Below are 12,703 nucleotides of genomic sequence, written 5' to 3' on the forward strand. Positions count from 1 at the left end.
AGGGAGCTGAGTGCCCCGAGCCGTCGGGACGGCAGTGTTCAGCTCCGCCACCACGAGGCCATGCCCCCGCCGAGGCCCACGGCGCAGTGAGCCGGTCTGCCGCTCCTTCCGCAGGCACCACAGCCCTTGAGGGTGTGAGCGGGTGCGGCCTGGGCGCGCGTATGCTGGGCCCCAAGTCCAGGTCCTGCCCGCCTGCCCCCCCACCTCTGCGGCCCAGCCAGCACGGCGACCACAGCCCCCCAGAGTTTGCAGGGGGCCAGGTGGAGGAGGGTGGCCCTTGGTGCAGTGGGCTCATGGCCATCCTGACGGGAGTGCCTGCTGGTTTGCCAGGGCGGGCACGTGCCCACTCCGGCCCCTCACCCCCACAGAGCAGGAGGTGGATGGGCTTGCGTCCCCTGGGGTTCTGGCCCTCAGGCCCGTGGCCGCTCCGGGGACGGGGATGATCCCTCCTTGAGAGTTGATGGCCACGGTGGCCTTTTCTGGTCAATAAGACTTCATGACGAGCAGTCTGTCTTCCGTGGGTCACAGTGTTTGCCGTTAAAGAATTCAGTTCAATTAAGAGTCAAGCGACTCATTCGTGCTTTTAAGCATTTCCCTTCAGTTTCTCAAACTTTCCCCCAGGAGCCCAATTCAAAAATTGGGGATTTCCTACAGGTGCAGGAGGATTGCAGCGTCGCTCTGAGCTGACCGCTAGATGGCGGGAGGCCCCCCTGCCCCCTCCACATTGGGTGGTTGCTGCCCGGAAGGGGGAAGGGCCGTGTCTGCACGTGGCCCTCCCCGGGGTCCCCTGCCCTGAGGCGTGTTTGCCCAGTGTGGGCTCCGGTGTGACAGATTCAGTGACTTCTGACAAACCCACCCTGGGCCACTGTGTTGGTCACGTGTCTCTCGTGAGGACGTCCTGTCTTATTTGTGTACCCAGTTCGCACACACCATGACCCTGGCTCCGGCCTCTGGGGCAGCTGGTGGGAGGCTGGTTCTGAGGCTAAGGACTCCCCCACCAAGGAGGGGCCCCCTCAGCACCAAGAACTTTTGGTTCATGGGGCTTAGCTACTGATGCTCATTGGATTTGAATAAAAACAAAGACATTTCAAAAAAATGTATTTAGTCCTATAAAAATAGCTATAATAAACCTATTCTGTTTTGTATGACAGCATATTGTTTTGGAAAAGAACTATTTTCAAAAGAAAAAAAACCTTTTGGTGCAAAGCGGTAGTTTGAGCAGATTTCCCTCTGCCCCTGCCTGGAACCTGCACCGTGTGCTTGGGACGGAGCCCAGGGTTGTGCAGGGGGGAGCCTCATTTGTGTCAGTCAGCGCTCTGTAACGGTGGGCCGCTGGACCATCTGCACAAAAGGACCGGGGCCCAGGCCAGGGACGCTCTTCCCTGGGTCCCACCCGGTGGCCCTGGGGGCCAAGATGGCTGCAGTGTCACCCATGGCAGGTGGAGCCTGACTAGCCTGGCCGGCGCACCTCCTTCAGTGGGCCCAGAGCGGCCTGTGTCCCCTCTCGTGTCTCTGGGCCAGCTCGTGGCTTCCATGCCAGCATTTGTCTGCAGTGACCCTCTGCTCCCTTGTCTCTGGCAGGAAGTGACCCTCTGCTCTCTCTTCTCTGGCAGGAAGTCTAAAGCAAAGCCCAATGGAAAGAAACCTGCCGCGGAGGAGAAGAAGATGTACCTGGAGCCGGAGTACGCCAAGTCCAGAATCACTGACGTTGGGTTCAAGGAGCTGGTGGTGCTGCCCCGGGAGATCGACCTCAACGAGTGGCTGGCCAGCAACAGTGCGTGTGGGCACAGGGTGGGGAAGGGCGCCATGGCGGCTGCAGGTGGTCGCCTCCTCCAGGCCTCCCCACAGCTGGTGGCCGGCCCTGCAGTGCGCTTGGGGTCTCCTCCACCCAGCGCAGGTCCTGGCCGTGCCGGGGAGTGTCCGTGGGGTGGGAGTGCGGCCGCGAGGCCAGCAGTGCCCAGGTCATGGGAAGGCCGTGGCCCACGGGACAGGGGGGTGGCTTTCACCTCCACCTGCTGGGCAGGCCTGGGGCTCAGGGCTCAGGGCTCACAAATTGTGTGCCTGCCCCACCCCTTGCGGAGGGGACTCAGCTCGATGGCCCCTGCCTGTCTGCCCAGCTTGGCACCGTCCAAGCAGACGCCCAAGCCCGCACAGCAGTGGCTGGTGGCCGGCTTCCAGGGCTGGTGCTGTGCGCTGGGACATGTGTCTCTGGTCTGCGGTAGGTGCTGGCTGCCCCAGGGTCCAAGGAAAGGAGGCTGTTCCTCGTGGACGCAGTGGTGGGTTTCACGCCTGCCCCTTCTCTTCTCTTCTCTTACAGCCACCACGTTTTTCCACCACGTCAACCTGCAGTACAGCACCATCTCTGAGTTTTGCACAGGAGAGGCATGCCAGACGATGGCCGTGTGCAACACGTGAGTCGCTGCCTGGCTGCAGCTCAGACCCTGGACCCTCTCACTGCACCCGTGCAGGGTCTCCTGATGGCGTGGGGTCCTCCTCAACGGCATCCTGGCCGGGGCCGCGCCTCCTGTCGCTGTGGGGCAGGGACACCAGAAGCAGAGCCCAGCCAGGGCAGGGCACTCGGCAGTGTGTGGTAGGGGGGTGTCCGCAGTACATGCCTGGCTTGGTTTCCTGAAATGTCAGAGCGTCATGAAGCTGCAGGCACTTCTCTGCTTTACTTAGTGGTCCAGTTGAAGGATGGCTCTTTTCTTTTTTGAGAGAGAGAAAGAGAGAGATCGTGCGCGCAAGTGAGATGGGGATGAGAGAAGCTTAAGCAGGCTGCGTGCTCGGTGCAGAGCCTGATGGGGGGCTCGCCCCGTGAGATCATGACCTGAGCTGAAATCAAGAGCCAGCCGCCCAACCAGTGGCCGCCCAGGCCCCCGAAGGACAGCTTCTCCTGAGAGCCCCTGCTCTGTGTGGAGGGGGTGACGGGGGATGGCGAGGGACTGGGCGCCTTCCTCACTGGCAGGTTTTGTGGGGCTGGGACGGCTTCTCCGTGAGTTTTCGGTGGGCCTGGGTGCTGGTCACTCTCTTCCGGAAGTGCGTGCACATTCGCGCCCTCAGCAGGGAGGCACCCCGCTGGACTTGCAGCAGCTCTGGCTGGGGTGTGGGCGGGAGGGTCCCTGCACAGTGCGGGCTGGCCCCCTGACGGCAGAAGGGATGGAAGGGGCTTTGAACAAGAGGCGGGGTGTGCTGGGGCTCAGCCTAGGGCCGTTGGGACTGAGGACGAGCGCGGAAGCTCCTTTCTAACGCCTCCTTTTTGTTACCGGGGCTGCAGGTCGGGGGCTGATGGCAAGCGTACGTGAGCCGCTAGCCCCTGCTGGCGAACACACATTTGCTGTGCTGTCCTGAGCCCATCCTGCCGGCAGAGCTGCTGGCCAGGCTGCTGGGCACAGACCCAGCTCAGTCGTAGGCAGGCTGAGCTGGCTCCTAGCCCTGCCAGGCCCTGCTCTCGTGGCCCCAGCAGGTCACAGCTCAGGGCTGGGTCACATGGGAGCAAACGTACACAATGTACACTCTCCACTCTGTCACCCAGAAAGAGCCACCGACGGGAGCCCAGGCATTACATGTGTCCCGCCTGGCCACAGGCAAGGGTATCTCGGGGCAGGTGGGGCAGGAGGACATCGATGTGGGAGGGAAGCGCCCTCGCTAGAGTGACGCCAGCGGCAGGTGCTGGAGGCGGGCGAGGACACTGCTTGAGAGCCGTGTGTGTGGTGTGCTCAGTAGGATGCTTGCTGGCTCGGCCTGACCAGGCAGCGTCAGAGGTGACCGGTAGGGTGGGCGGGTGGGGAAGCCGTTCCCCCCTGCCCCCGTGCGCCCTTTGGCATCACCGTGTTTGAGAAGAGACTCCTTGAGACGGCGTAGGGCTTGGTGTCGGGCAGACCTGCGCCCGGATGTTGGCGCTGCTGTGTGAGACTGGGGATCTGGGGAATGTTGAGCCCACTTCTCTTCATTCTTCTCGACCTTCTGTGGCTCCTTCACAGGGTTTTTACAGACTCACAGGACCTGGTGTGCTCTAGTGCCTTCCTAGCGGTTGTTTGATACCAAATTAGTTTCAGAGAAAAAGGCAGGTTTGCCAAAGGTCACCCCACAGAGCTGCTTGCTCCCTCGGGACCGATCAGCACATCCACCTGGGTCCCGAGTGGGGCCGCGGCCTGTCTGCACCCTGCTGCTGCCCTAGGGATGGAGACCAGAGGGTAGCGTTGGAGTCCCAGAAGGCGAAGAGAAAGGGCCGGGCGGAGGGTGTATTTGAGGAGATAACGGCTGGGAGCTTTCCAAGCGTGGCCGACACAAACCTACAAGTTCCGGAAGCTGAATGAAGTCCAAGTAGGACAAAAGAACCCACAGGCAGATGCATCATAACAAAATGGCCGAGAAGAGAAGGCCTTCACAGAGCAGAGCCCGCGGCACAGCGCCTGCGGGGACATTGGCGGGTGCCTGTGCCTCTTGTCAGAAGCCTTGGGCCACAAGGAGGCTCCGCCACGTTTTTAAAGTGAGGAAAGGAGGTGAGAAAAAGAAAAGTGAGAAAAAGCAGGTGTCCCAGAGTCCTTCGGGCAACCCGTCCTTCGGGAGTTCGGGTGAGGTACAGACCTTCCCCACACGGAGGAAGACCAACCCGCACACAGCCGGCGCACCTGCTCCACGGGAGTTTCTGCGGGGGGTCCCAGGGCAAGGGGGCTGCGGCTGGGGACCAGCCCTCCGAGCCCCTGAAGCCACACCTGCCTGATGGGCCAGATGGAGGGGCCCGCGGGGGGCTGTGCTCTCAGCACAGCGCAGAAAGCATAACTGAGTATGTAGTTTATACTCCTGTGAGCAGCCTCTATAAAAGTTGTGTAGATGACCTAGCCAGATTCGTAACAGATGAATTGAAAGGAAATACTAAAACATAACCCAAAAGAAGGCAGGAAAGAGGAAACAAGGGCGATGAGAAGCAAAGGGAGTAAGTAGTAGACAAAAGACAGCAGACTTAAATTCAGACTCAGCAGAAATTATGGTGAGTGTCCGTGGTGCAGACATGCTGATCACTAGGCAGAGATTGTGCCCAAGGGCCGTGCCCCTGGGCCCCCATCGGGGGCCTCAAATTACAGACCAGCCTGACCCCTGCGTGTGCACACATGCCTGTGACAAAATGTAATTTATGCGTGAGGCACAGAGCGTAACGACAGTACCTGATAATAAAATAGGACCGTCATGACAGTATCTTACAATAAAAGCTACGTGAACGTGCTCGCTCTGTCTCTCAGCTTGTACCCACATTCTTCTTGTGACGGTGCGAGACGAAAAAGTGGCTGCGTAGGGAGAGGAAGTGAGGGGCCGGCGCGGGCATCGTGACGTGGCCTTGGATCGCTTCTCTGCCTTCTGCCGCTGCGTGGGGAGCAGCAGTGTCTGCCTCTGGATGGTGGGTCCCTGCGAGGGACTGACCCCACGGAAGGCGAAACCGCACACCCCACTGTGTGAGAATGAGCCAACTGAGCAGCGTTCACAGGAAGCTCACTTTACTTCCAGTGACATCAGCAGATCACAACTAAAAGCACAGGGAAGATGTATCAGCAAAACACTAATGAGAGGAAAGCCGGAGTGTCTGTTAATCCCAGACACAGTAGGCCTCAGAGCAGAGTCAATGATGAGGTGTGAAGAAGTCTGCATATTTACAAAAGAGTCAATTCATCAAGGAGTATCGATCTTGAATGTGTATGCACCAGACAGCAGCGTTTCCCTAGAGGACGTGGACAGAACTGAGAGAAACGGACAAAAATCAGAGTAGGGGACTTCAGTGCTCCTGTCTTGGAGGCAGAGGGCTGGTAGACAGTAAGCCAACGAGGTCACAGACTCACTGGCATTGCCAGCCAGCTGGACTGGATGGACTGGAGAGCATTTCACCCTCGGCAGCGCATTCTTCCCAAGCGCACACAGAATAGTCCCCAAAATAGATCACATCCTGGCTCACAAAACAACCCTTCGCAAACTTGAAAGAATCAGAATCGTGCTGAGTCGGTCATGTGATGTCATGGGGTTAAACTAGAATGAGTCACACTTGGAAATTAGCATGTTTCTAAATAATCCGTGATCGGAGAGGAAGTCTCAGAATTAGAAATGTATTAAACGGAACACAAATGAAAGCGCACCGGACTTGAGGGGACACAGCTACAGCCGTGCCTAGAGGGACAGTTGTGGGTACGCGCTTACTTTAGAAGGATCTCAAGTCAGTACCCTAAGCTTCCATATTAAGAAACTAGAAAAAGAAGAGCAAAATAAACCCCAATTGAGCAGAAGAAAGGAAGTAACAGAAACGATCAAAAGTGATTTCTGAAAACAGGAAAATCGATGAAACCAGAAGCCAGTTTCTTAAAAAGATCAATAAAATTGATAAACCTTTAGCAAGATTGACAAAGAGAAAGGTGCAGATTATCACTATAAGCAGTGAAGGGGGTGTCAGCATAAACTCAGCAGATATTAAACATCACAAATTCTTATGGACATAAATATGATAGTTTTCCGGACGGCTCCGGAAACAGCCAAGTGCTTCGGGGTACACTCGGCTGTGCACGCTGCAAAGTGCCAGGTGCTGGTGAGCGCGGTCAGAGGCCTGTGCCAGTGGCAGGCGTGCCGCGCTTGTGGGCTGGGAGGCTTGACAAGCTCCAACGGGGAGCTCTCTCAGCCCACCCTGTTCGTTCGTCATCGGAGCCCCAGCAGAGCCGTCGTGGGTGCCAATGAGCTGGCTGAGACACATGGAGGGGCGCAGTGACAACGGTTTTGGGGAAAGAGCAGGAAGGCTGGAAGGATCCCACCACCCAGTTGTAATCGCTGTAAGGCCACGGCACCGAAGACACACGGTGTGGCAGAGGAGCAGACGCACAGGTCAAGGGGACAGCCGAGTCCAGACATAGACCCACACAGATGTGGGCCTTTGATTTTTGACAAAGATGCAAAAGAAATTTGGTGCAGAAGGATTAGTCTTTTCAACCAAAGCTGTTGGAAAAAACAGTCATCTGTGGGGGGTGGGGGAGTGAATCTTGACCCAAACCCGGCACTCCATGCCAAAAGCAACTCCAAATGATTCTAAATTGTAAAACTGTGAAACTTTTGAAAGAGAGTGAGGAAATCTTCATGACGTACCATCAGGTGAAGAGCTCTTGGCTGTGACACAAGGCATGATTGTTAACGAAACAGAATCAGTAAATTGAGCATAATCAACATGTAGAGCTTTTGCTCAGAGAAGGACACTATCACAAGGAAGAAAAGACAAACCACAGACTACGTACCCAAGAAGGGACTCGGCCCAGAACGTGTGAAGAAGCCTCACAACTCGTCTGTGGGAAAACAGCCTGGGCACCGGTGGGCCCGGGCCTGGACACACAAGCCAGCAGAGAAGACACAGGAGAGCAGATGAGCCCCTCAAGCAGCAGGTGGATGGGGATTCAGAAGTCACAGCCCGCGTTGGCGGGCCCAGCGCCGGCGACGCTGTGTGCGGCAGGGCCGCGGAGGGACACGGAAGCCAGTCCGGGAGTGGTTTCGCGGCTTCTTCGGAAGGGGCGCTCTCCCCTTGCCTGGGCCCGGCAGTTCCGGTCCCGAGTGTCCGCCTTAGACAAGTGAGAGCTTGTGCTCCCATAGGAACCTGTCCTGGAGTGCGTGTCGCAGCCTGAACCGTCATCGCCCCGAGCCGGGGACAAGCCGGTGCCTGAGCGGGTGAGTGGCTGGACACACCAGCACTTCCACACAGGAGCACGTCTCAGCGTAAGAAGGAAGGGGCTGCAGATGTGCGCACGGACATGGCCGGGTCACCCCCCAGCTCAGGATGCCACGTGGCGTCCCCGGGGGACATCGCTGGTGTGCGGGGGGGACTGACCAGGGGCCGTGGCAGGAGGGCAGCATGAGCTGTGTCCGGCTGTGGGAGGCACCCAGCCGTCCGCATGGGTGAGGAGCACGGGACCACATGCCACCAGGTCATCTTTCCTGCGTGGTGATTTAAAATGAAAACAAACAAGAGGAACGTCAGAAACGGAGCATCTCATCTTCCTTGGTTCCAGACGGGGCGGTCCTCGTCATCCCTCAGGAGCCAGTGTCTTGGGGCTGCATGTTGTGGGGACCTGTTTCCCAGTTTCTGGGGTCAGCTGTGTTCTCCGATGCCGGCACCTGTGGCCAGGTGCATCTGCCATCACGTGGGGGACGGGGGGGGGGGGTGGGGGCGTGGGGAATGGGTGGAGCAGGTGTCTGTGCTGCTGCCCACGCACTTGGGCCTTGTCGTCCGGATCTCACTGCAGACCTGGGCCTCAGCCTGGCCGCTAGAGGCCGTGCTCCTCTTCCTGGCACAGGGACCCCACAGGCTGTCCAGAGTGACACAGAAAAGGGCTTTGTGTGGGTGTCCTCAGGTGCTCCGATGCACCCGCACTGACGCCTGGGCAGGCAGGATAGGGGTGAGGCAGAGCCACCTTGTGGTGAGGAGGGCGCCAGGGCGGGCGTTCTAACCGACGGCAGGGCCTTGCAGGAGTTTCCCTTCCTGGGGGAAAACAGGGAGCTTTTCCAGCTTCCGAGGGCTTCGTCTTGACCAGCTCCCCTGCCTGTTCACGTTCTTGGGCCTTGTGGGGCACACGGCACCAGGCGCTCATGCAGCCTGGCCTCCCTGCAGGTACCGGGGAGTGCCACCTTACACCCCGGTCACAGCCCAGACCTTCCACCTCCGAGTGGGTGGCTCTCGTGCCAAGTGGCAGCCGGGGCCGAGTCCCCTTCCCCATCGAGGGCTGGCCTCCTCCCAGGGCCTGTCCATTAGCAAGGAGGCTGTGGCCGGGGGTGGGGCCTGCGTGTCTGTGGTGATGCCGTGACTGGCTTTCTCTGTCCCCACAGACAGTACTACTGGTACGATGAGCGGGGGAAGAAGGTCAAGTGCACTGCTCCCCAGTACGTCGACTTTGTCATGAGCTCTGTGCAGAAGCTGGTGACTGATGAGGACGTGTTCCCCACGAAATACGGTACGTCCCTCCCCTGGTGCTGGGTGCCCCTCCCTGCTAGGCAGGCGTGGCTGCGGAGGACACAGAGCCAGACCTGTCGGGAGGGGGCAGCCGTGTGGCTGGGGCTGTAAAGCCAGGCAGGTGCCCTCTGGCAGGGTCAGCTCGGCCTGGGTCGAGACCCCCATCCCCACCCCAGGCTCTGGGACCCGTGGCTTCTGCCACCCCCTCCACCCGCCGTGTGCTGGGGCCATGGCAGTCCCCCTTACCTGCGGCCTGCCAGCCGAGGAGCGGTGGTGGTGGCGGGGGCTCCAGGCCAGTACAGAGCTGCCAGAGGGTCCCGTGCATCTTGGTTCCCGTCATCCTCCGTGGCCCCGGCCCCATCGAGGGCCCCGAGAGCATCCATCACGGAAGCACACGTAATCCCAGGGCCAGGGCCAGGCTGAGGGTGGCCTGAGGCAGGCCCCTCGATGCAGAGGCAGCCAGTACGGAGCAGTAGGCACCTGCCGGGTCAGTAGGCACGCAGCTCCGGGAGCCAGGCCCGGGGCGACAGGTCACTGGAGCGCCTGCCGATGGGGGGAAGGTGGGGAGGTAGAGGGGGCCCGGCCCTCCAGAAGGCTCCTGCACAGCCGGCCCCCCCCCCCCCGCTCCCCCCCCCAGCCAGCTCCTTCCAGACTGGTGGGAGCTCGGCGGGACGTGGCCCACCGAGCGGAGTGCCGGTGACCCGACGTGGTGGGCTCTCTCCCCAGGCAGGGAATTCCCCAGCTCCTTCGAGTCTCTGGTGAAGAAGATCTGCAAGTACCTGTTCCACGTGCTGGCGCACATCTACTGGTCCCACTTCAAGGAGACCCTGGCCCTTGAGCTGCACGGACACTTGAACACACTCTACGTCCACTTCATCCTCTTTGCCAGGGAGTTCAACCTGCTCGACCCCAAAGACACCGCCGTCATGGACGACCTCACGGAGGTGCTGTGCAGCGGGGGCGGCGGGGGCCGCGGCGGGGGCGGGGCCGGCGGCGGGGGCGGGGCCAGCGGCGGGGGCGCGGGGGCACAGAACCACGTGAAGGAGAGGTGAGCCCCCGGCCGGACAGGCGTGCACGTGTGCAGAGAGACGGTGGTCCGTGTGCCTGCGTGTGCGCGCACACGTCCCGGGCGCGCTCGGCGGGAGGTCTGAGAGGCTGACGCCGCCCCCCCTGCCCGGCCCCGGGCGCGCCGAGCGCGGGCTCCCCGGACGCCGGCAGGCCGCGCGTCGGACTGGCCCCCCGCCGGGGCTGTCCTGTTGGATGGATGAGTGCCGCTTGTCAAGAAGGACCCTCGGATTTCATTCGTTCGCTCGACAGCGTTTATGGGACTGCCGGTCTGAGTTTCCTTCTCCTGTGGGGCTTTCCTTTCCTTGGTCTTCCGTGTGGCGCCTGCCCCCGCCTCCCCTGAGGGCTCTGCTGTTTTGAGAGACACACACCAGTGAGAGCCGGGGCTCCTTCCCAGGAGGGACTCTGGCTCGCTTTGGTTTGGCATCAGGGTGGGGTTATTCTAGAGATTCCGCCCCATCCCCCCCTCAGACCTCCCTCTTCTGGCCTTGCTTGGATCTTGGCTGTTGGCGGCTCAGAGCAGGTGGGGTAGGGTGGGCGTGGCCGGGGGTGCCCCACAGGGGCCCTGACCCTGTGGCCATGTCCCCCTCTCTCCTGCCCCTGCTGCCCACGAGGGCCCCTGGACTAGCTGGGCCTAGGACCGAGGTGCCTGGGCGGACGGACGGCCTGTGTGGAGAAGCGGCTGTTGGCGGAAGGCTGGGTGTCCCTGCTCCGCTCACCTGTTCGGTCGGTCGTAATAAAAAGAATTCTCTCAGGTCAGCGCCTGTGTGTATCCTCGGCGTCTCGATGACCCTTGCTGAGAGTGCCAGGGCTGGTGCCAGACTGAAGGTGGCCTGCCTCCCGCCCCCTCGTGTGGTCTCTGCCCACCCCAGGCTGGGCTCTTCCTGCCAGGGCCAACCACAGGCTCCCCTGCTGACCCGTGTCCACAGCCTGGGCCTGCAGGACCTCGGGAAGCTGGGGGTGTGGGGGTCATGCCTTGTCTCCTGAGTGTCCGGGGCGGGGGGGCGTGATCTCTCGTGCTATGCCTTCCTGTGCAGGTGGCAGGGACCCCAGAGTGTGCTCTGGAGTCGGGGGGGGGGGGGGGGCTTCCTGGCCAGCCTGGCCCCGGGGGCTCTGCTGCAAGCGCTAGCGCTGGCCTGGCAGTGTGGTCCGAGGGGTGAGCTTAGGGGAGAGCTCTGGAGAGCAAGGCCGGGCTTGGGGAGCAGAAGGGGAGGGGGTACCTGAACCCTGGAGTCGGTCTAGGTACTGTGTGGGCAGAGGAGAGAGAAGAGGGCGCCGTGCCCTGACATCTGGCCTGGGGACTGCCTTCTCTGGCTGTTGACGGCTGTCCTGTTCCTTCCGCCAACACCCCGTACACGGTGGGAGTCGTGGTCTCTGCGTGTGAGTGTACGTGTGTGACACCTGCATCTGCAGAAAGCTGTCCAGGACACACATGGTCCGTGTAGCTCTGACTCGGGAAAGAGCTGTGGGATCCGTGGGCACAGCACTGGCACAGGGCCTCAGAAAGTCTGCCCAGGAAGGGACAGGCAGCCAGGATGAGGAGCAGTCTGCACACCTCCTGAGGGCGAGGGCAGTGCCCTGTGCTCTCCTCCAGCTGGCTGGCTCTTTGCTGCAAGAGCCAGAACATCCTGGCCCGCTTAAGCCTCGGGAAGCTTCTCGCCTCTGCATTGGTTCCTTGGCCCGCACGGCAAGTGGCTGCATGCGGCGCTCCCGGGGCAGCTGGGCTCCGTGCTGAGGACTCAGCTTTCGGTGGGCGCACCCGGAGTGGAGTCCCCGCTCTGCCCCGACAAGCCGTTCGCTTACCCGCCCACACCCCGTCGTTAGCTCTTCCCGGAAAGCGAGAAAGCACACAGGACTCCGTATCAGTGGAGGGAGAGGCTCGATGAAGGGGAGAGAAAGGGCCCTGAGTCAGAGTGCAGCACCTCGAGAAGCTGGAAGAGGAAGAAAATGTTTTCTCCCCCCTGAGCCTCAGGAAGAAGCAGCTGTGCTGACATCGGATTGTCGCCTGGTAGGGACCATCTTGGACTTCTGTCTTCCAGAGCTGCGACGTAAGCCACTAGGTTTGTGGTAAGCAGCCACAGCGGGGACAGGAAATAAATGCAGATTTCGGTCCCGGGGTGGGGTGCTACTGCAGCAAACACATAAAATTTAGAAGCGGCCTTGGGGTGCGGCAGTGGCAGAGGCTGGAAGGATTTTGAGGGGCACAGTAGAAAAAGCCTCGGTTTTCTGAAGCAAGACGATTGGTAGGAGGGGGCCCGGACATTGATGTGTCCCCTGCCAAAGACCCAGGAGTAAATGAGGGGCGCCATGGAGGAACCCTGGTGAGTTACCTTGAGGACTGCCCGGAGCCAGCGCGAGCGTCTGTCGGCAGAAGCAGGGATGTGGGGCGCTGCCGGTGAGGGCCCAGAACAGCGGGGCCCATGTCAGCGGGAACGGAGGCTCGATGTGCAGCATTACCTCGTGGAAAGCTCCGCCGAGTTCTGCCCCTCGGTTGTAGGAAAGCAGGACTTGGGAGCAGTCCGTGTGGATGTTTAGCCGAGAAGGTTTCCAAGCAAAGTGTAGCTGCGCAGCGTCGTTTCCTGCTGCTCTGCTGCTCGTGGCGACACGGGGGAGGAGAGTCAGACGGAAGGCCGAGCTCTTGAACCAAAAGGACCTGGCACTTGACGGTTTGGGAAC

At 60.6% G+C, this 12,703-nt stretch overlaps 1 protein-coding gene across 7 annotated transcripts in view; it reads left to right on the top strand.

The window, feature by feature from the left end:
* Positions 1-10,786, top strand: part of MOB2 (MOB kinase activator 2) — a 74,758-nt gene extending 63,972 nt beyond the window's left edge. For all 7 annotated transcript variants that reach the window (XM_030331365.1, XM_030331367.1, XM_030331368.1 and 4 more), the window contains 4 exons: positions 1,614-1,774; positions 2,318-2,411; positions 8,839-8,963; positions 9,689-10,786. In XM_030331365.1, the coding sequence (XP_030187225.1) occupies positions 1,614-1,774; positions 2,318-2,411; positions 8,839-8,963; positions 9,689-10,014 (706 nt within the window). In that variant the 3' untranslated portion in view covers positions 10,015-10,786. The remainder of the gene's footprint in view (positions 1-1,613; positions 1,775-2,317; positions 2,412-8,838; positions 8,964-9,688) is intronic.
* The last annotated feature ends 1,917 nt before the right edge of the window (positions 10,787-12,703 follow it).

This window comes from Lynx canadensis, chromosome D1, assembly GCF_007474595.2.
Source record: "Lynx canadensis isolate LIC74 chromosome D1, mLynCan4.pri.v2, whole genome shotgun sequence".
NCBI lineage: Eukaryota > Metazoa > Chordata > Mammalia > Carnivora > Felidae > Lynx > Lynx canadensis.